Source organism: Phyllobates terribilis, unplaced genomic scaffold, assembly GCF_046119375.1.
Source record: "Phyllobates terribilis strain yellow unplaced genomic scaffold, ASM4611937v1 Scaffold_5__5_contigs__length_657084704, whole genome shotgun sequence".
NCBI lineage: Eukaryota > Metazoa > Chordata > Amphibia > Anura > Dendrobatidae > Phyllobates > Phyllobates terribilis.
This window is the reverse complement of record NW_027362765.1, coordinates 505,286,574-505,308,107: the sequence shown is the minus strand read 5'-3', so window position 1 is coordinate 505,308,107 and position 21,534 is coordinate 505,286,574. Positions and strand designations below refer to the sequence as shown.

Below are 21,534 nucleotides of genomic sequence, written 5' to 3'. Positions count from 1 at the left end.
CCTCCCGGACCCGTTACAGTCCGCCTCCCGGACCCGTTACACCCCCCTACCTTCAAGTAAGACGAGTTTCACTTTACATGAGGAACAAAAACAGGGATTTCCCAACTTTGGAGTGTTTGCATTGACAAGAACATCACCTGAATAGCTGGAAATAGCAACACAGATAAAATATTAATGTGAAAGTTATGGCTGTTGGCTTGAAACCAGATGATCATGAAATAAGTCTAAAAATATGCACTTTCTTACCACTTTATTCCAGATTAATCTATGTTTCCTCTCAATATAGACAAGCTTTGAAGGATTTAAATACTTGGGGATGGCACAAATAACTTAAAGCATCTACAGTGTCAGTCTCACTACATAACAGTGAATCCGGTAAATACAAATGATACATGGTTTAATATTAATAGAACATCTATTGATCTTTATACTGTCTATGAACATAAATAATTAAATAGGGTCCTGCAGATCAAACAGATCACACTGTCAGTGACACCGCTCCCTATGTCGGTGTGTATTACTGGTGCGCACAAGTTATACAAATGACAAATATGCTTCAACCCCTTCTCACTCTTTGGCTGGGCTATGGTGCCTACCTTGCCCATCCGTCAATAAAAAGTTTTAATACTTTCCACATTGTTACTATTGGACAAGGGCAGAAAACTAAATAGGTTATTAAAAAAAAAAAATGAAAAATTATTTGTAAACTTTCCGGCGTTAATTTCTTCACAGTTTTATTTTTCCTGTAGCCAGTTGAATTCACAGCTCCTCACTTTCCACCACATCACGAGTTTGTGACAAAAAACTCAGTGGCGTTTCCGGATAAGAGTTGAATATATCCATACTGGTAGAAGAGAATGTTGAGTATCGAGAAGGAGCAGGTCGAATCTTTTTAATTGGCTGAGGGATTTGCTGATGCCACTGAGCTGTAATAGATAAAAAATGATATGATGTATGAGTATGATATAATATTATTAAAGGGAATCTGTCAGCAGGTATTTTCTGTGTAATCTGAGGGCAGCGTAATGTAGAGGCTGAGACACAGATTTCAGGGATGTGTCACTTATTAGGCAGTGTGCTGTTTCCATACAATGAATGTTTTATCATCCGGAGATAATCAATGCATGGACTACATTGCACAGGAGCCCTGGTCCGACCACACCCCTTACTGTCACTATACAATGTACATAGAAAGCTGTGGTGTGGGCAGAGTCAGCTTCCTGAGCTTTGCTTCATGCTACATCTAAAAACTCTGATTGTGTCAAAGCTGATGCACCCAATAAACTAAGTGACACATCGCTGGAACCAACTTCTCTTTCCCTACATTATGCGGCTCTCAGATGAGGTAGCCAAAACCTGATGACAGATTCCCTATAAGGATCACATATTAAATGAACGTACTGATGCTGACACTACACGTGAAAACTGACCGGCTTAAAATTACATGGGTGGAAGCTTCCTAAAGCTGAACAGTAACTGCTGCAATTACACACAAATTAGTATGACCTTGTAAAATCAATGTATGTTTAAAGGGGGTTTCCAGTTTTGGAAAACCCCTGTCCGCCGGCTGTGGTTTGTTTTAAAAAGCAAATATTCTATGCTTTACTCACCCTCACTGGGTCAAGTGCTGAGTCTCTGCCTTTGCTCCTGGTGTCTGTTATAGTCTGTAGCACTGACCATCACTTTGACAGCACTGAAGCCAATCAGTGGCTCTGAGTGGATCATGCCATCAATTGAAGCAAAGCCACTGAGCACAGTAATTGGCTGCAGCGCTGTCAACATGACGTCAGTGCTGCTGGCTGGCGATAATAGATTCTAGGAGCAGCGTCAGAGACTAAGTACTAAACCCGGACAAGGTGAGTAAAGCACAGTTTGTTAATTTGTTCATTTTCAAACAAAGTGAAGCCGGGGGACTGGGGTTTTCCAAAACAAAAAAACCCCTTTAATGTATTCTGGAAGGAGAGAAACATTTTATTGCCGACAGACACTTCCTGTGGGTTGATATTGGTGCGCTGTCTTATTGCTGTAGCCCATAAACTTCAAGAATTAAAGGGGTTGTTTCAGTAAAGGCTTGGCATCAGGGGAAGACAAGGAGGTCAATGTGGGATTAGACAATAACAGCATATCCTAAAATGCACGCTGGCTCAGTGGTTAGCACTGTTGGTTTGCAGCGCTGGGGTCCTGGGTTCAAATCCCACCAAGGACAACATCTGCAAGGAGTCTGTATGTTCTCCCTGTGTTTGCGTGGGTTTCCTCCGGGTTCTCCAGTTTCCTCCAACACTCCAAAGACATACTGGTAGGGAATCTAGATTGTGAGCCCCAATGGGGACAGTGATGATAAAGTCTGTAAAGCGCTGTGGAATTAATGGTGCTATATAAGTGAGTAAAATAAATAAATATTATGCTGTTAACCACTTCGCACCAGAGCCTGTTTTTGCCTTCGTGACCGGGCCAATTTTTTCAATTCTGACCACTGTCACTTTATGAGGTAATTACTCTGGAACGCTTCAACAGATTCCCCTGATTCTGAGAATGTTTTTTCGTGACATATTGTACTTCATGATGGTGGTAAAATTTCTTCGATATCACTTGCGTTTATTTGTGAAAAAATCAGAAATTTGGCAAAAATTTTGAAAATTTTGCAATTTTCAAACTTTGAATTTTCATGCCCTTATATCAGATAGATATGTCACACAAAATAGTTAATGAATAACATTTCCCACCACATGTCTACTTCACATCAGCACAATTTTGGAACCAAAATTTTTTTTTGTTAGGAAGCTATAAGGGTTAAAAGTTGACCAGCGATTTCTCATTTTTACAACAAAATTTACAAAAACATTTTTTTAGGGACCACATCTTATTTGAAGTGACTTTGAGGGGCCTTTATGACAGAAAATACCCAAAAGTGATACCATTCTAAAAACTGCACCCCTCAAGGTGCTCAAAACCACATTCAAGAAGTTTATTAACGCTTCAGGTGCTTCACAGGAATTTTTGGAATGTGGAAGAAAACAATGAATGTTTAACTTTTTTTCACAAAACTGCTACTTTAACCTCAAATTTTTAATTTTCTCAAGGGCAGCCAGAAAAAATGGACCCCAAAATGTGTTGAGCAATTTCTCCTTAGCACGCTGATACCCCATATGTGGTGCAAAGCCACTGTTTGGGCGCACGGCATGGCTTGGAAGGTAAGGAGCGCCATTTGACTTTTGGAATGGAAATTTGACTGGAATGGATAGCGGATGCCATGTTGCATTTGGAGAGCCCCTGAGGTGCCTAAACAGAGGAAACCCCCAACAAGTGACCCCATTTTGGAAACTAGACCCCTCAAGGAACTTATCTAGATGTGTGGTGAGCACCTTGAACCCCCAGGGGCTTCACAGAATTTTATAATGTTGAAGTGTGAGAATAAAAAAACACATTTTTAACACAAAACTGCTACTTTAGCCTCAAATTTTTAATTTTCACAAGGGTAGCCAGAAAAAATGGACACCAAAATGTGTTGAGCAATTTCTCCTGAGCACGCTGATACCCCATATGTGGTGCAAAACCACTGTTTGGGTGCACGGCATGGCTCGGAAGGTAAGGAGCGCCATTTGACTTTTGGAATGGAAATTTGGCTGGAATCGATAGCGGACGCCATGTTGCATTTGGAGAGCCCCTGAGGTGCCTAAACAGAGGAAACCCCCAACGAGTAACCCCATTTTGGAAACTAGACCTCTCAAGGAACTTATCTAGATGTGTGGTGAGCACCTTGAACCCCCAGGGGCTTCACAGAATTTTATAATGTTGAAGTGTGAAAATAAAAAAACACATTTTTAACACAAAACTGCTACTTTAGCCTCAAATTTTTAATTTTCACAAGGGCAGCCAGAAAAAATGGACCCCAAAATGTGTTGAGCAATTTCTCCTGAGATCGCTGATACCCCATATGTGGTGCAAAGCCACTGTTTGGGCGCACGGCATGGCTCAGAAGGTAAGGAGCGCCATTTGACTTTTGGAATGGAAATTTGACTGGAATGGATAGCGGACGCCATGTTGCATTTGGAGAGCCCCTGAGGTGCCTAAACAGAGGAAACCCCCAACAAGTGACCGAATTTTACAATCTACTCCTCTGTATAAATTAATCTAGTGGTGGGAAAATAAGTAGATAGGTAAATGGTCACTAAACCCATAGATGAATTCCCAGAGAGGTGTCATTTCCAAATGGAGTCACTTCAGGGGGGATTCTGCTGTTCTGGCACTTTTCAGAGGCGCTAAGTACCAGAACTAAAGAATCCCCCCTGAAGTGACCCCATTTTGGAAATGACACCCCTCTGGGAATTCATCTATGGGTTTAGTGACCATTTTAACTCAATGGATGATTTCCAGAAGCAAGCACGCAATGGAAGGTTTAGATTCTGGAGAACCCCCCCCTGGAAATTAAGTGAGCTCTACTCGAATGTGTCATTCACTAAATGAACCAAATGTTTGAATGACAAATTGGGATACATTTTTACAGTTTAAAAACGTGGTTCTGTGTGGAAGATTTTAAAGCAGTCAGTGACGCATAAGGCTGGCAATGATGGGCATTGTGGGCAATAGTAGTGGGTATCACGCCTCATTCCTCTCTTAGTACATACACGACATCTTTTCTGGGGGTTCCTTCTTGTTTCCGTTGCTGGAATAAGTGCAATAAAATGTCGCTCAGTGAGTCTTTTCACATCCTCAGATTCTAATGGATGAGCGGGGCTAACACTTTGAAAGACAAGATTTTCAATTACCTTTTCTTGATAATCAAGAAAAGGATCTGAATTTCCTGCTTTTTTGTACAACACAAAAGAACTGTATGTGGCCACCTGAAACAAATAAATAACCAACTTTTTATACCAGGTATAGGACTTTCTTGATACCTGGTATGGCTGTAGAACCTGGTCTGCAAGGTCCACCCCCCCATGTGTTTGTTGTAGTCAATGACTGACACAGGTTTTTACTTCGGAGTGGTGGATCCTAGTTCTACAGTGGCCCTTGTGGCATCTGTGTGGATCGAGCTGAGGACAAAAATATCCCTCTTATCCCTATATTTCAGGGCAAGCAGCTCTCCGTTGCGTACAGCCCCTGACTGCCCCTTTTGAAACTTTTGGTTGACCAGTGGTTGTGGAAACCCCTGACGGTTTTTACGGATGGTCCCACAAGCCCCGATGTTGTGTTCAACCAGACTTTTAAATAGGGGTATGCTGGTGTAATAATTGTCCACATATAGATTGTAGCCTTTTTGAAAAAATGGACTTATCAGCTCCCAAACAATTTTTCCAGATGTCCCCAGATAAGTAGGGCATCCTGGTGGGTTTAGTTGGCTATCTTTCCCCTCATATATGCGAAAAGCGGATGTGTATCCGGTTGAACTTTCGCACATTTTATAGATCTTTATTCCAAACTTTGTCCTTTTAGATGGGATAAATTGCTTGAGGTGCAGTCTTCCTTTGAATTTTACAAGGGACTCATCTATAGAAATATTTTGTGTTGGGGTGTAGAGGCTTAAGAATTTTTCTGACAAATTTTCAATGATGGGTCTAATTTTATATAACCTGTCATGTTCTGGGGCATTTCTGGGCAGGCATTGACTATTGTCGTTAAAATGCCAAAACCGCATGAGCATTTCATAACGGGTCCTAGGCAGAACGACTGAAAACATAGGGGTGGCTTGAACAGGGTGGTTGGACCAGTAGGATCGAATGCTCGGTTTTTTAACAAGCCCCGTGGCAAATGTAAGTCCTAAAAATTTTTTTATTTCCGGGACCTTAGTTGGTGTCCATAAATTTGCCCTAGCATAGTAACATCGGGGATTCTGGCTTATGAATTGGGATGCATATAAATTTGTTTGCACGACAATATGCTCTAGCAAGCTGTCTGTAAAAAACAAATTAAAAAAATGAATTGGTCCAAAATCTTCCACCTCCACATTTATACCAGGAATGGCGTTGAAATCAGGGCTGAATGGAGCAGCCGAATCCGAAGCCTCCCATCTGGGAAATGCTAGATCATGTGGCAAAGCCCCTTGTACACTGGCGTGCGCCAATTCACTAGTAGCAGGGACAGCGCTTGTACTGGACAGTGTTCCCTGATTTGGAGACGTTTCTCCAGTAGCGCTATTTGCCCCTATTGCTGTACTGGTCCTTGGGCTTGAGGATGGACCAGAATCACTGCTCATTTCTGAGCTCTCAGTGTCGCCGCTACTAAAGCCCTCAAAATCCATATGTCCATCTGAGATTGCACTGTCATCAGTGTTAGAACATAGCAGGGCATACACCTCCTCTGCGGTATAAGTCTGACGGGCCATTTTATTTTTATATTTTTTGACTGGACTGAATGGACCGGACTGAACGGACCGGACTGAAAGGACGGGACCGGACTGGACTGACCGGACTGGACTGACCGGACTGACTGATCTGACAGGACTGACTGACTGAACGGACTGACTGATCTGACAGGACTGACTGACTGACAGGACTGACTGATCTGACAGGACTGACTGACTGACAGGACTGACTGATCTGACAGGACTGACTGATCTGACAGGACTGACTGACCTGACAGGACTGACTGATCTGACAGGACTGACTGACTGACAGGACTGACTGATCTGACAGGACTGACTGACTGACAGGACTGACTGACTGACTGATCTGACAGGACTGACTGACTGACAGGACTGACTGATCTGACAGGACTGACTGACTGGACTGACTGATCTGACAGGACTGACTAACCCTAACCTTACTTTCTTTTTTGATTTTTCACTTTCACAGTGGCAAGGCTGACAGCTCTTGTCACAGTGTTTCTCCTCTGCTCTCTCACTGAGATCAGAGGAGAAATAATGTATTTATCAGGCAGATCGCCCGGGAAAGTTTGTTGCTAAAACAAACTTCCCTGGTGATCTCTCTGATTGGCTGGTGTGACGCTGACATCATCGAGACCTGAGCCAATCAGGTCTCGATGATGTCAGAAGTCACAGCACCGGGATCCCCGCCGCTGGTAAGGTATGTGGGGGGTCCCGATCGCCGACCACCGGCTGTCACTATCTTTTAAATGCCGCGATCGCTATGGATCGCGGCATCTAGAAGATAGGAACAGGTTAACATCATGGGGACCTGATACAATCAGGTCCCCATGATGCCACATATCAGAGCTATCGCTCTGAACCGGTACCGCAGCGCTAGCAGGACCCTGGGGGTTCTGAGCGCTGCGGGACCACCCACCATTTTTAAACATCGGCGCTGCACAGAGCCCAGGCAGCGCCGACGTTTATGTACAGTGGGCGGTCGGGAACCGGTTAAAGAAGATTTGTCATCAGATTTCACAACATAAACTCCTTATATTAATAAATAGATCTCTTAGATCTGATGAGGTTGGCATACTTACTTTGTAAATCCATGTCATATTGGCTGTATAATCCTCATATAAAATTGAACATTATATGTATCTGGCAAAAAAGCGTGAGTTCAAGTGTATTCAAGATGACAGATCGCAGTCTATTGTATGCTATCGTGAACTATCATTTGCTTAGGATACCTAAATCGTCAAAATCGTCCATTTTGGCTAACATTTCACACATATGAGCAGCATAAATGAGATTGCCAGCTCACTACTCATTGCAGTCATGGTCAGATGTAAACTATACTTGTACATTATTTAACAAAAATAAGCGTGAAACTTTGAGTAATTAAGCGTGTATTTATGTAATTTGTTTATTTTTTTACTTTTCTGGCATTTAATCTCAGCATGTTGCCTGCACTGAACCTACCATATATGTCTAGTCTCGCTGTACAAGAAACAATCCCGGCCTCATTCTTTGCTGACAACGTATACCATCCAGCATCCTCTTTCTTGGCGGGCTGGATTAGGAGACACACATATCCGGTGGTGTCCTGATGCATACTGAAAAGAATAAACAAAGCAAGCTCACTATACAAATGAGTATCACAAAATCAGATATAGATATATGATGCAATCATCCCTGCATCAGGCAAAATAAGCTGCACATATACTATTTGGATAAAAGTACTGGGATCCAACTCTTAACTGCTGAAGACAGGTTTCTTGGTCGTTCCAATTACCACAGTTGTATAAATCCAGCCCTGTGCTGTGTAGTCTTCCTTAGCTAACATCTGTGATAGACTCTAAAGAGCTCACTGATACCAGCATGGTCCTGTAATAGGACATCACTGGTGTCAGTTCATGAAGTTTCTTCCCTAAATATTCCATGATTAACTGTGGGGGATATTTTTGAAAAGTGAAAGTGTTTAGGAGCCACAGCAACTCAGCCACAAAGTGTTAGCATAAGGAAAATTACAGGTCAGGGTCTGCGAGTGCTGAGGTGCATAGTACATAAAAGTCATCAATTGTCTGCTGACTCACTAAGAGGACCTGTCACTTGCTCCAAAAAAAGAGTTAAATACCTTGTAAAAATCTCTGAGCTCTCCTGATTTTACTGCTCTTTTCTGTTTTAGGCAGCATGTGAAATCTCTGCTTGCAGACCAACTGGGAGTTTCTTCAGAGTCTTCTCTGGGGGCGTGCGCTTTCACTCCTCCCTCCCAAACACTTCCAATCACAGCCAGGCAGCTGATCTAGCAGCCTATCAGTCTCAGATGTTGTCGAGCTGTGATTGGCAACATCTGGGAGGGAAGCGTGAAAGCGTACGCCCCCAGAGAAGACTCTGAAGAAACTCCCAGTTGAACTATAATCAGACAGTTCATATTCTACGTTACAAAAGCCATGAATGTGACACATCTGCAATGTAGAAACATATCAAAAAGGCAATGGTATTTACCAGCCAAGGTCTCAAGGAAAATGCACAAACAGGATGCAGCAGTCCCCCTTATTAGAAGGAGCTAACACAGGTGCAGAATACTGATGAACAACCACTCTCAACCTCTCAATCCATGGAGGGGGTGATTTCCTAGCATTAGAACTGCACACAGATGAAACTTGTAATAGGGCTCAAGTCACACACATGTAGCACAGTGCCTGGCCAGCAGTCTATTACATGCCCCTACTATTCGATTAGGCGGGCTGCCCGGCACCCTATCATTGCATCACACTAATGTTCAAGGTCACTATTGATGAGCCTGGCTGCACCCTGTAAGAATTAAAAGTGGAAAAATCTATAATATTTAATAATAGGAGGTATTGGTTAATATTTTGGCCAAAATACGCAAGCTCGCAACCCACGTCAAGGGTCCTCACTGTCTTGCAAGTCCCTACGCTACAGTAAAATAAAATAAGCAATATACCATTGCTTTTCCAAAAAAGGTATTTTATCCTTTAAGATTTGCATTTCTGATCTTATTTAGACCTTATGTTAAGTTTTGGAACATGGCTACATAGATTATATGTAATTAGCAACAACATTGGTGGAGTCAAGCAATATGACCCGGCTTGCAGGTTTGCAGGTGATGTTCTCTTTTATTGCAAAGATATTTAATGGAATTGAGGTCAGGGCAAGCCAATCTGATCTCTTAGCACAAAACTCAGGACTATTTCCTGACAGTTTCTGTCCCAAGGAAGGTCAAATTAGGCCAACAGGAGCCAAAGGGTTCTGAAAAACTTTCCAGCCTTTCATTGTAGTGATTAATGTGTCTGATAAATCACTTTGAATCATTTATACTGTTCCTCCAATAGCAGGTAAGATCACATTGGGTATTTGAGTCATAATTTAGGGCTATGCATATAGTGCCTTATCGTTATGACTGGTGGAAGATGTATAAAAATGTTCTATGCCTACACAGAAACATTCGTGTGTGATCAGCCAACATATCCATACATATTCCTTTACAGACAATGAATCCTATTTGCAGTGTGTAGTGTAATATTCACACAGAAACATCCGAAACCTTTTACATTTTGGCCATTTTGGTCTATTTTTTTTATCAGACAGGTATCGGGGGTGCTTTAGTGAACAAAAGAAGCCTAATCCTATTAATATCATTATCTCAAATTGCAGGCAACAAGCATTCTCTAATCTGTCTTTACATCTCCAGCAGCCGAACGCCTGACAACAATGGTTAATGGAGGCAGTTTTAGAGCGGCAATGCTGCATAGAGGCCAACTAGCATCATAGATAAATTCAATGATAATCTATTCTAGAATGTTTTATAGTCATAGACGCAGTTTATAACTATCCCCGCTGCAGCTCAAGGCATTTTAGTCTTAGGATTTGTTTTGTTAGTAGTGGGTGCCATAATCATCATCTATAGCATCGTTAGTAGAGCACTTCAGAATTAACATAGCATATCATGACTGGCAGAAGAGACGGCACAGCACCTTATTCTTGGCTTGTGGGCTGGAATGGATTCATTATCTTTCTTCCAGTAGAAAACTGGAGGAGGCATCCCAACGACTCGACTTTCCAACCTGACTGGGTGACCCTCTGGTACGCCAGAGTTCTGCAACTTCTCCAAAAATATGGGTGCCTTCTTCACTTCCTTTGCTAAATAGGTAAAAATTCGCATGAATATGAATGACTGGTAGAGAAGAAGAATATGTACAGTATATTATAGAGAGGTCACTTGTGTCTGTGAAATGTAAACTATAAAATGTGACTGATACCTACCCATCACAGTAAGCTCCAGGCTGAATGAATTCTGCCCTGTCTTATTGGTAGCAATACAAGTGTACGTCCCGGCATCAGCTTGTAAGAGGGGATCGATGAGAAGTGAGTGGACTCCGTTCTCTCGGACCAGCATTTTGTGGGTGATGTCTGGGTTAACACGTATTCCATTGAGAAGCCACATGATGTCTGGTGTTGGCAGACCACTGACCTGTTTGTACATGTCGTAAGGACATAAAATAATTAACCAAATCCTGACATCTGAGTTACCTTCTCCAAATTTCTCCTTTGTTTCTTCTGTAGCATTTCAGACTACAGAATTGGGTTTATTGATAGGAACGCAAGCAGTACACCTTACATAGCTCTCAGCTGAACACATGTTCGTTATTCTTCCCTCTAAGCCCCCAACCCGATTCACATTCAGTTTGGGCCAGTGTGTTTCTTCAATAAGTGGGTATGGGACACCTTAGGCATTTCCTATGAGAATAAATATGGGCATGTTAAATCTCAACAAGCCCAATCCTTTTTTCCCCACATACATCTGATGTTGGGAAAGGTGTCGCCTGTACAACCAGACAAAGTGCATCATTTATCTAATGAGTTGGCTAGTTCAGAATGCTTATAACCTGCAGATTAACCCTATATCTGAAGGCTAATAGCATTTTTTCACGACAGCAGGTTTCCTTTAATAAATCATGCGCTTCCGACTCTAGCACACCTCGTCATCAAGACTGGCGTGAAAAAACTCTGGTCATCATTAATTGCGGCCATAGTGCTACTGTATACTGTCTCTGGCTTATCTCTAAAAGGAGGCAGATGCAGAATCAGACCACTAATAATATATACACATATTTCATCTATTTTGCTATATCATACCTTACAGTCCAGCCTGCACAGGCGCCCTTCATGTGCTACCATATCTCCAGGGGCTTGGAGAAAGTACGGCCGGAAAAACCTCTCCTGTACTGCTTCACTCTCCACTTCTGCCACGCGAGGTCTCACTCTGGAAAGTGCAAATTATTTTAGTACAAAGAAAGTCAATGAAATGGTCTTTCCTCAATGAAAGATTAAAGAAAGTGCAATTCTCATTACAGACTAATGAAAAGTGATGTCAGATCTATAATACCATTCATGTAATAATGAAGTTGTCTGTTTTAGTACATAGCAGATTTACGTTTAGTTGATTGTAGGGTTTAATTGTAGGCATGTCTCTGAAGGCACATTCACACGTTCAGTATTTGGTCAGTATTTTACATCAGTATTTATAAGCCAAAATCAGGAGTGGAACAATCAGAGGAAAAGTGTAAGGCCGGTTTCACACGTCCGTATATTTCCGGTACCGAAAAAAACGGTACCGGAGATATCCGCGTCCCAGGTGTCCGTGTGTGTCACACGCGTGGCAACTGTGTGCCGTCCGTGTGCCGCATCAGGATCACATGGACCGGTGCCAGGGAATCAGTACTACAGTAAGCGCTGTTCCGGTGCTGAACACTGCCCTCATCATGGTTGATGAGGGTAATAGTGTCTGCTCCCGCAGTGTCCACCTGTGTAAAAATAAGAATAAAATAATAAAATCCATATACTCACCTGTCTGGAGATGTTCCCCGCTGTAATCCTCTGACCGCTGAAGTCGGGGAGAATGAGCCGCTCCAGCGAGCAGCTCCGGAGCTGCGCTCAATGAGTGACAGGACACCGCTCCTGAGCTCAGCTCCGGTGCCCGCTCGCTGGAGTAGCTCATTCTTCCCGGCTTCAGCGGTCAGAAGATTACAGCGGGGGACATCTCCGGACAGGTGAGTATATGGATTTTATTATTTTATTTTTACACAGGTGGACACTGTGGGAGAAGACTACTACTACCCTCCTACTACTACTACCCTACAACCCTCATCATTGTCCCTGCTGGTGCTGATCACAGCGCTGGCAGGGAACCACGATGAGGGCAGCGTTCAGCACCCGGCGCTTGGGAACAGCGCTAACTGTAGCACTAATTCCCAAGTGCCAGTACGTGTCACACTGATGACACACGGATGTCATCCATGTGTGCTCAGCGTGAGATACTTTTGCGTACCGTGCATCCATAAAAAAACGGACATGTCAGCGTGTGGAGCACATGGACACATGGTTCGTGGAAACACACTGACGTGCGCAGACCCATAAATTTGGATGGGTCTGGGTGTGTCAGTGTCTCTAGTACGTGTGGAAACTGTCACCATACGTATTGGAAACACGGATGTGTGAAAGAGCCCTAATAGAAACACGTCACCATCACCACTTCTGCATTTATCACCCACTCCTGGTTTCGGCTTCCAAATACTGATGTGAAATACTGAACGTGTGAACATGGCCTAACGGTGAGTATAACCCTCATTGAGTGTTTGTCAGGAAACAAGGAGATGATTGCTTATTAAAACAATAAAAGCCAATTAAAGAGATTACCTATGAGAGAGAACTGTAGGAATAGTGCGTGGACGCAGCGGTGCAGACTGCACAAGTAAATGTCCAGAACAGCTGATTCTTCCCTGTAAAAAAAGAGACAGCAAGATTGCATATTACTTTTACATGACAGGTTCTTAATCTTATTCTTCATTAGTGTCCACTTTTGGAGGAGGCACAGTAATTCATATACGACTGTCAGATGTCCAAATGTCATATTAACATACACAATAACATATGAGGGATTTCAGTTTCTATATAGCAAAGTAAATCTGGAAAATTCACTATCTGGTATATAATAGATTTAGTTGTGCAATTTATTAGAAAAATACTTTCAATTATTATAATTTTTCTGTTGGTACAAATGGATTGTCTTGTGTTTTCAGGAGTGCACCGCTTTGCTGCCTCATGATTTCTTCCTGCTGGCTTGGGTTGATGTACTCCTGATTGACAATTCAGGCCAACGGCATGGTTACACTGCTGGTCCAAACTGTGCACACATGCTACAAGTGTGGATCTGCATTATTGTGGAGAGCAGCGATACTTGAGAGCAGTGCTTGCAAGCTGTATAGCAAGGAGCTTGTAAGTGCTGCGCTCCTTGCCTCTGTAGAAATGCCCGCAAGCTAGGCAATGAGTAGTAAACTATAACATTTAAAATACCTCCATTCTCAAAAATAGAGAGGATTTTTAATAGGATGGAAATTGCAAAGTTGCTTGTTTTTACAAGAATTCCAATTTTACCAATTTTAGAAGATAAGAAAACCCCTTTAAACCCTTACCAACATTGGATGAATTAATAAAACCAACGTCAGTTGCCTGTGTATGGATTAAGCTCAGAAGCTAAGCCATCACCATATCCAGCAGATGCCGGCTGTGCTACACAACTAGCATTTGCCTAGCACCTGCATAGTTAACCTCCGATTGCTGCTGTCAATCTGACACACAGGTGGAGGTGAACTATTCCAGGCATCCATTGGTCTCCTGTGAGGGAAAGTGAGGTGCCCCCAAGGCAGTCAGGCAGTAGTCACTGGTTTGGCTTCATTAGAGACTGTGATTTTAGCTATATACTGTGATACTCTGGTAGTGCAGTATATATGCAAGGGAAAAAAAACCTGCAGAACTAATACAGAAGAGTGAAGTTGCAGAGCGGACAGAGTTAGCCAGTGCTCTGGGTCAGGTGACGTCAGAGAGACCAGCCCAGGATATAAAAAGCCAGCGAGCCAGAAGGGAAGCGTTCTTGGTGCCAAGAGAAGAGAAAGTGAGGGCCGTTGCAGTTCCCAGAGCCATCATCACGGTCGACAGTTAAATGCATCAGTGGAGCTCAGACGTTGACGGTCAAGCCCCGGAGATCCGAACAATGCCGGTCAAGGTCCTCTGCCCAGACATCAACGGTCAAGCCCTGAAGACCTAAATGTTTGTGAAGGTTTCCATCTTCCTGGAGGCTGGGGCTGAGGCACGAGTCCGAAAAAAAGAAGCGCCTGCTCTAATGGGCATGGTTCGGAGTCACCAGTGGCCACAACCTCAGAAGATGCTAGCAATGAACCTGACTGGGCCCGAGAATGACGGCAGTAAATCAGGGATATCCGAGGAGAATTACACAGTATCAAAGGAGCCCCTAATAGCCTGCTAAGGGACGACCCCCCGACTCAATATAGGGGAAGGGATCAAGGAGAGTATTATTTTTCCCGGGGCTCATTGCAGGACGGAAGAGCGTGGATTGGAGTGTTGGATCTGCACTGGCCGAGCGCAAATATCTCGAGAGTGCCCAAGCCAGGTGTAACGGGTCTGGGAGGCGGAACCTCTGAGCAACTATACAAGGGGGCGGCCCTTGTAAGGAAGCGGGTGGCGCCCAGGGAAGACGGGCAGGTAGTCACAGCAAGTGACAGGGACAGTCTCTGGGAAAACGGGCAGGTGGTCACGGCAAGTGACCGGGACAGTCTCTGGGTAAACGGACAGGTGGTCACGGCAAGTGACCGGGACAGTCTCTGGGTAAACGGGCAGGTGGTCACGGCAAGTGACCGGGGCAGTCTCTGGGTAAACGGGCAGGTGGTCACGGCAAGTGACCGGGACAGTCTCTTGACAGGCGGGTGGTCACGGCAAGTGACGGCAGAGCCTCCAGGTAGGCAAGCAGGCTGGTAGCAGGTGGACGCTCCCAGGTGAGCGGGCAAGAGTCTCTGGACAGGCAGGTGGTCACAGCACGTGACGGCGGAGCCTCCAGGTAGGCTAGCAGACAGGTAGAAGGTGAGCGCTCCCAGGTGAGCGGGCAAGAGTCTCAGGACAGGCAGGTGGTCACAGCACATGACGGCGGAGCCTCCAGGTAGGCTAGCAGACAGGTAGAAGGTGAGCGCTCCCAGGTGTGCGGGCAAGAGTCTCTGGACAGGCTGGTGGTCACAGCACATGACGGCGGAGCCTCCAGGTAGGCTAGCAGGCAGGTAGCAGATGTGCGCTCCCAGGTGAGCGGGCAGACGGATCCAAAGACAGACTGGCAGGGCTGGTAGGCAGACTGTTGGACCGCAGGAATAGTAGCAGGTTGACACGAGACAGGCAGGTATCAGACAGGAATCTGGCAGGAAACTGGCAGGTAACTGGCAGGTAACTGGAAACGGGACCTGAGGGCTGAAGCAGAGTGATGAACTGTGCTACAACATTGCTCGGGCACCTCCATTTTGGAGGAGGTGCCTTATATATGGTGAAGTCCTCCGGCTATTGGCCGGGGACTCCTTAGGACGGCGCGCGCGGCCCCTTTAAGAGAGGGGGAGCGCGCGCGCGCGCGCCCTAAGCACCGTGGCCGGGAAGGAGCGCGCGCTGCTAGCAGAGCGGGAGGAAGACGCCAGGCACGGAGCGGAGAGGTGAGGGGCAGGAGGCAGGGACGCCGACGCTACAGTACCCCCCCCTTTAGGCCCCCCCTTTTTTAGGCCAGACAGAAATTTAGCAAGGATGAGCGGGGCATGGATGTTCTCCCGGGGCTCCCACGTTCTCTCCTCAGGACCAAACCCCTTCCAATCTACCAGAAAAAAAGGTCTTTCCTCTTACCCTTTTGGTGGCCAGAATGTTCTCTACCTCAAACTCGTCTTCAGCAGAAACCGGAGCAGGAGGCGTACCTGTAGACCTGGAAAAAGAGTTAAGTACCACGGGTTTGAGGAGAGATACATGGAAGGAGTTAGGGATCCGCAAGTTGGCCGGGAGTTTCAATTTATAGGCCACCGGGTTGATCTGTTTGATAACCTCCAGTGGGCCGATGAACCGAGGCCCTAACTTGTAGGAGGGAATCTTGAGCCGGACATACTTGGACGAGAGCCAGACTTTATCTCCAGGACGGAATTGTGGAGGATCCAGGCGTTTTTTGTCAGCGTGTTTTTTCATCCGCTCGGACGACTGAAGGAGTGCGGATCGGGTACTCTCCCAAATGGAGGAAAATTCGCTAACGAGAGATTCCGCAGCTGGATTATCCACCGAGGTGGAGACGGGAAATGGGATCCGAGGATGCTGACCGAAGACTACAAAAAACGGGGATTTGGAGGAAGATTCGCTCTCGTGATTGTTGTAAGAGAATTCGGCCCATGGCAGGAGATCCACCCAGTCTGAATGGTGGGCATTAACGAAGTGCCGGAGGTAACTGGTCAGGATCTGATTGATCCGCTCCACTTGACCATTGGACTGTGGATGGTAAGCGGAGGAGAAGTCCAAGGTGACGTCTAGCAGTTTACATGTGGCTCTCCAGAAGCGTGAGGTGAACTGAACCCCACGATCCGACACGATGTGGAGAGGCAGGCCATGAAGACGGAAGATGTGGCAGATAAAGTCTTTAGCCAACTCGAGTGCAGACGGGAGGCCTGGCAGGGGAATGAAATGGGCCATTTTGGAAAAGCGGTCAGCGACTACCCAAATGACTGTACAACCGGCAGAGACAGGGAGGTCTGTTATGAAGTCCATAGTTATATGCTGCCAGGGGGCAGCAGGTACAGGAAGCGGAAGGAGGCGACCGGCTGGCAGGTGTCTCGGAACCTTGTTGCGGGCGCAGGACACACAGGCAGAAACAAAGTCTATTACGTCCTTGTGCAGGGTAGGCCACCAGTAGTGCCGGGTAATAAGCTGGAGGGTCTTTTTCTGACCGGCGTGGCCAGCAAGTTTAGACGAGTGACCCCAGTGTAGGATCTTCTCCCGATCAGGTACAGTGACGAACGTCTTACCGGGAGGGAGACGATTTAGACTCACGGGAGCCAACTGCATTACTCTGGCGGGATCGATGATATGTTTAGGTTCCTCCTCGAGATCAGACACCAGAAAGGATCGGGACAAGGCGTCCGCTTTGATGTTTTTGTCAGCCGGGCGAAAATGAAGAACAAAATCAAAGCGAGCAAAAAACAAGGACCACCGGGCTTGGCGCGGGTTAAGTCTCTGGGCACTCTGGAGGTAAGCCAAGTTCTTGTGGTCAGTGTAAATTATTACCGGGTGAAGAGCCCCCTCGAGCAGGTAACGCCACTCCTCCAAAGCCAGCTTAATGGCCAATAACTCTCGGTCTCCAATAGAATAGTTGCGCTCAGAAGAGGAGAAGAGTTTGGAGAAGAAGCCGCAAGTTACCATTCTCCCGGAAGACGATTTTTGGGTAAGTACCGCTCCGGCTCCAGAGGAGGAGGCGTCAACCTCCAGGAAGAACTGCTTGTTGCCGTCCGGGCGATGCAGCACCGGGGCGGAAGAGAAAGCCTGTTTTAAGGAAAGAAAGGCTTCCTCTGCTGCGGGCGGCCATTCTCTGGGATTAGTGCCCTTACGGGTGAGCGCGGAAATTGGGGCAGTCTGGGAAGAGAAGTGCGGTATAAAGAGGCGGTAATAGTTGGCGAAGCCCAGGAACCGCTGAATAGCCTTCAACCCCTCTGGTCGAGGCCACTTCTCGATGGCAGACAGCTTCTCAGGATCCATCCGTAGGCCGGTCTGAGAAATTATGTAGCCCAAAAACGGAAGCGAGGTCTGCTCAAAGAGGCACTTCTCATATTTAGCATAGAGGTGGTTCTGCCTGAGCCTGAGCAGGACCTGACGGACATCCCTCCGGTGAGTCTGGAGATCCGGAGAGAAGACCAAGATGTCGTCCAGGTACACCACTACGCAGGAGTAGAGAAGGTCCCGGAAGATGTCATTGACCAACTCTTGAAAGACGGCGGGAGCGTTACAGAGACCAAAGGGCATTACCAGATATTCATAGTGGCCGTACTGGGTGTTGAATGCCGTCTTCCATTCATCCCCCTGACGGATACGGACCAGGTTATACGCCCCACGGAGGTCCAGTTTGGTGAAGATTCTAGCCCCCCTCAGGCGGTCAAATAATTCAGGAATGAGCGGGAGGGGGTATTTATTCTTCACTGTAATCTGGTTAAGGCCTCTGTAATCTATACATGGACGGAGTGAGCCGTCCTTCTTTTTGACGAAGAAGAAGCCTGCTCCCGCCGGGGAGGTAGATTTACGGATAAATCCCGGGCCAGATTCTCCTCAATATATTCAGACATGGACCGGGTCTCTGCTGCGGACAAAGGGTAGATACACCCACGGGGAGGAGTAGAGCCGGGTATCAGGTCGATTGGACAGTCATATGGTCTATGAGGGGGTAATGTCTCTGCTTCTTTTTTATTGAAGACATCCGCATAAGGCCAATAGGGAGCCGGTAGACCGGGTAGATTGACTGGGGTAGGAGAAGGACGAGCAGGATGAACGGGAACTAGACAAGTCTTATGGCAGTCCTGTCCCCAGCGAAGGACCTCTCCGGTCTGCCAGTCAAGTACGGGTGCATGTTTCTGGAGCCAAGGTAGACCCAGCAAGAGTGCGTGAGAGAGTCCAGGTAGAACATGAAAGGAGATGCTCTCAGAATGCAGCATTCCCACCTGCAGAGTTATGGATTCTGTGATGAGTTGGATAGGATGTGGTAAGAGACCCCCATCCACGGCGGCGACAGATAAAGGTACGGCGAGAGGTTTGGTAGGAATGCAGTACCTCTCTACCAGGGATTGAGAGATGAGATTAACAGCAGCTCCTGAGTCAAGTTGAGCCAGTTCGAAATAGCGGTTCTCTCCACAGGTGATAGAGACTGACAGCATCAGGGATGGAGAGGGTTTACTTTTGTCTAGGGCGACCTCTCTGAGCGACCCTAGACACAGGCGTTTCCCGATCTCTCAGGGCAGGAACGGATCCGGTGCTCCTTACTGCCACAGTAGAAGCAGCTCCCCTCGGCATGGCGTGAGTCTTGACGGGTTTTGACCATCTTGGTCTGGTCGACCTGCATAGGCTCAGGTGAGTGTGCCTGGGGAGTAAAGGAGGGAGTGACGGGTTTCTGAAAAGTAGGGGCTAGATGTGGAAACCACCTCTCACGGGTGACCTCTTTGGCGCGCTCCTGGAACCGGATGTCAATTCGGGTGGCAAGTGTTATCAAGTCGTCGAGAGTGGTAGGAATGTCCCGACCGGCGAGTTCATCTTTAATACGGCCGGACAGACCCTCCCAGAAGACAGACACCAGAGCGTCGTTATCCCAGGCCAGCTCCGAAGCAAGGGTACGGAACCGTATGGCATATTGGCCCACGGTGAGATCTCCTTGACGGAGGCATAGCAGAGACGATGCGGATGAGGTCTTCCGTCCGGGTTCGTCGAAGACTTTCCGGAAAGCCGTGAGAAAGGCTGGCAGGTCGGACACCAGGAGGTCTCCTCTCTCCCATAGAGGATTTAGCCAAGCCAGTGCCTCCCCCGTGAGATGAGACATGATGAAGGCAACTTTGGCCCGGTCGGAGATAAACTGGTGGGACAGGAGTTCAAAGTGCAGGGTGCACTGGTTTATGAAGCCCCGAGCTTGAGCGGGGTCGCCTCCGAAGCGAGGAGGTGCAGAAAGCCGGGGTCCGGGGCAGGATACCACGGTATTGGTGGGCAGCGGCGCTGCCGGGTTGCAGGTCATGACGCTAGCAGTGGTTGCTGGTGGAGCAGTCAGAGTGTCCAGGCGAGAGTTGACATTCCGCAGGTGACCCAAGATGGACTCCTGTTGGGACCTCTGACGGGACAGTTCATGACATAGGTCCGAGAGCGAGGGAGCTTGGGTGCCACCGGGTTCCATGGCCCGAGCAAACTGTAACGGGTCTGGGAGGCGGAACCTCTGAGCAACTATACAAGGGGGCGGCCCTTGTAAGGAAGCGGGTGGCGCCTAGGGAAGACGGGCAGGTAGTCACAGCAAGTGACAGGGACAGTCTCTGGGAAAACGGGCAGGTGGTCACGGCAAGTGACCGGGACAGTCTCTGGGTAAACGGGCAGGTGGTCACGGCAAGTGACCGGGACAGTCTCTGGGTAAACGGGCAGGTGGTCACGGCAAGTGACCGGGACAGTCTCTGGGTAAATGGGCAGGTGGTCACGGCAAGTGACCGGGACAGTCTCTGGGTAAACGGGCAGGTGGTCACGGCAAGTGACCGGGGCAGTCTCTGGGTAAACGGGCAGGTGGTCACGGCAAGTGACCGGGACAGTCTCTTGACAGGCGGGTGGTCACGGCAAGTGACGGCAGAGCCTCCAGGTAGGCAAGCAGGCTGGTAGCAGGTGGACGCTCCCAGGTGAGCGGGCAAGAGTCTCTGGACAGGCAGGTGGTCACAGCACGTGACGGCGGAGCCTCCAGGTAGGCTAGCAGACAGGTAGAAGGTGAGCGCTCCTAGGTGAGCGGGCAAGAGTCTCTGGACAGGCTGGTGGTCACAGCACGTGACGGCGGAGCCTCCAGGTAGGCTAGTAGGCAGGTAGCAGATGTGCGCTCCCAGGTGAGCGGGCAGACGGATCCATAGACAGACTGGCAGGGCTGGTAGGCAGACTGTCGGACCGCAGGAATAGTAGCAGGTTGACACGAGACAGGCAGGTATCAGACAGGAAACTGGCAGGAAACTGGCAGGTAACTGGCAGGTAACTGGAAACGGGACCTGAGGGCTGAAGCAGAGTGATGAACTGTGCTACAACATTGCTCGGGCACCTCCATTTTGGAGGAGGTACCTTATATATGGTGAAGTCCTCCGGCCATTGGCCGGGGACTCCTTAGGACGGCGCGCGCGGCCCCTTTAAGAGAGGGGGAGCGCGCGCGCGCGCCCTAAGCACCGTGGCCGGGAAGGAGCGCGCGCTGCTAGCAGAGCGGGAGGAAGACGCCGGGCACGGAGCAAAGAGGTGAGGGGAACAGCGTCCCTGCCTAGCAGGAGACAGGGACGCCGACGCTACACCAGGGTCATGAAAGAAGGGGGCGCCCTTTAAGTTAATGAGCCCCACGGTGGCGGAGCTCACCGTGGGTTCCCGTGGTCCAGAAGAAGGGGAGAAAGACTCCGAAGATATTGTCTCTGAGAGGCCTATGACTTGGGCTGAATTTGACAGGGAGCGCATCCGCTACTTAATGGACACGGGGTCCCAAGTGACCACCATGTACTTCCGAATCCATTTTTCCACTGCCGGCTGGTCTAAGAAAAGGGCTGAATATTAGACTAATAGCTGCCAACCAATTACCCATCCCAGTGGCTGGGGTG

General features: G+C 47.4%; 1 protein-coding gene across 6 annotated transcripts in view; it reads right to left on the bottom strand.

Annotated features, from left to right (window-relative positions):
• Positions 1-235: 235 nt before the first annotated feature.
• The window catches only part of MYPN (myopalladin), a 283,025-nt gene continuing 261,726 nt past the window's right edge, over positions 236-21,534 (bottom strand). For all 6 annotated transcript variants that reach the window (XM_073685590.1, XM_073685593.1, XM_073685588.1 and 3 more), the window contains 6 exons: positions 13,028-13,110; positions 11,468-11,594; positions 10,595-10,802; positions 10,306-10,471; positions 7,787-7,920; positions 236-926 (listed from right to left, as the gene is read on the bottom strand). In XM_073685590.1, coding sequence (XP_073541691.1) covers positions 760-926; positions 7,787-7,920; positions 10,306-10,471; positions 10,595-10,802; positions 11,468-11,594; positions 13,028-13,110 — 885 coding nt within the window. In that variant the 3' untranslated portion in view covers positions 236-759. The remainder of the gene's footprint in view (positions 927-7,786; positions 7,921-10,305; positions 10,472-10,594; positions 10,803-11,467; positions 11,595-13,027; positions 13,111-21,534) is intronic.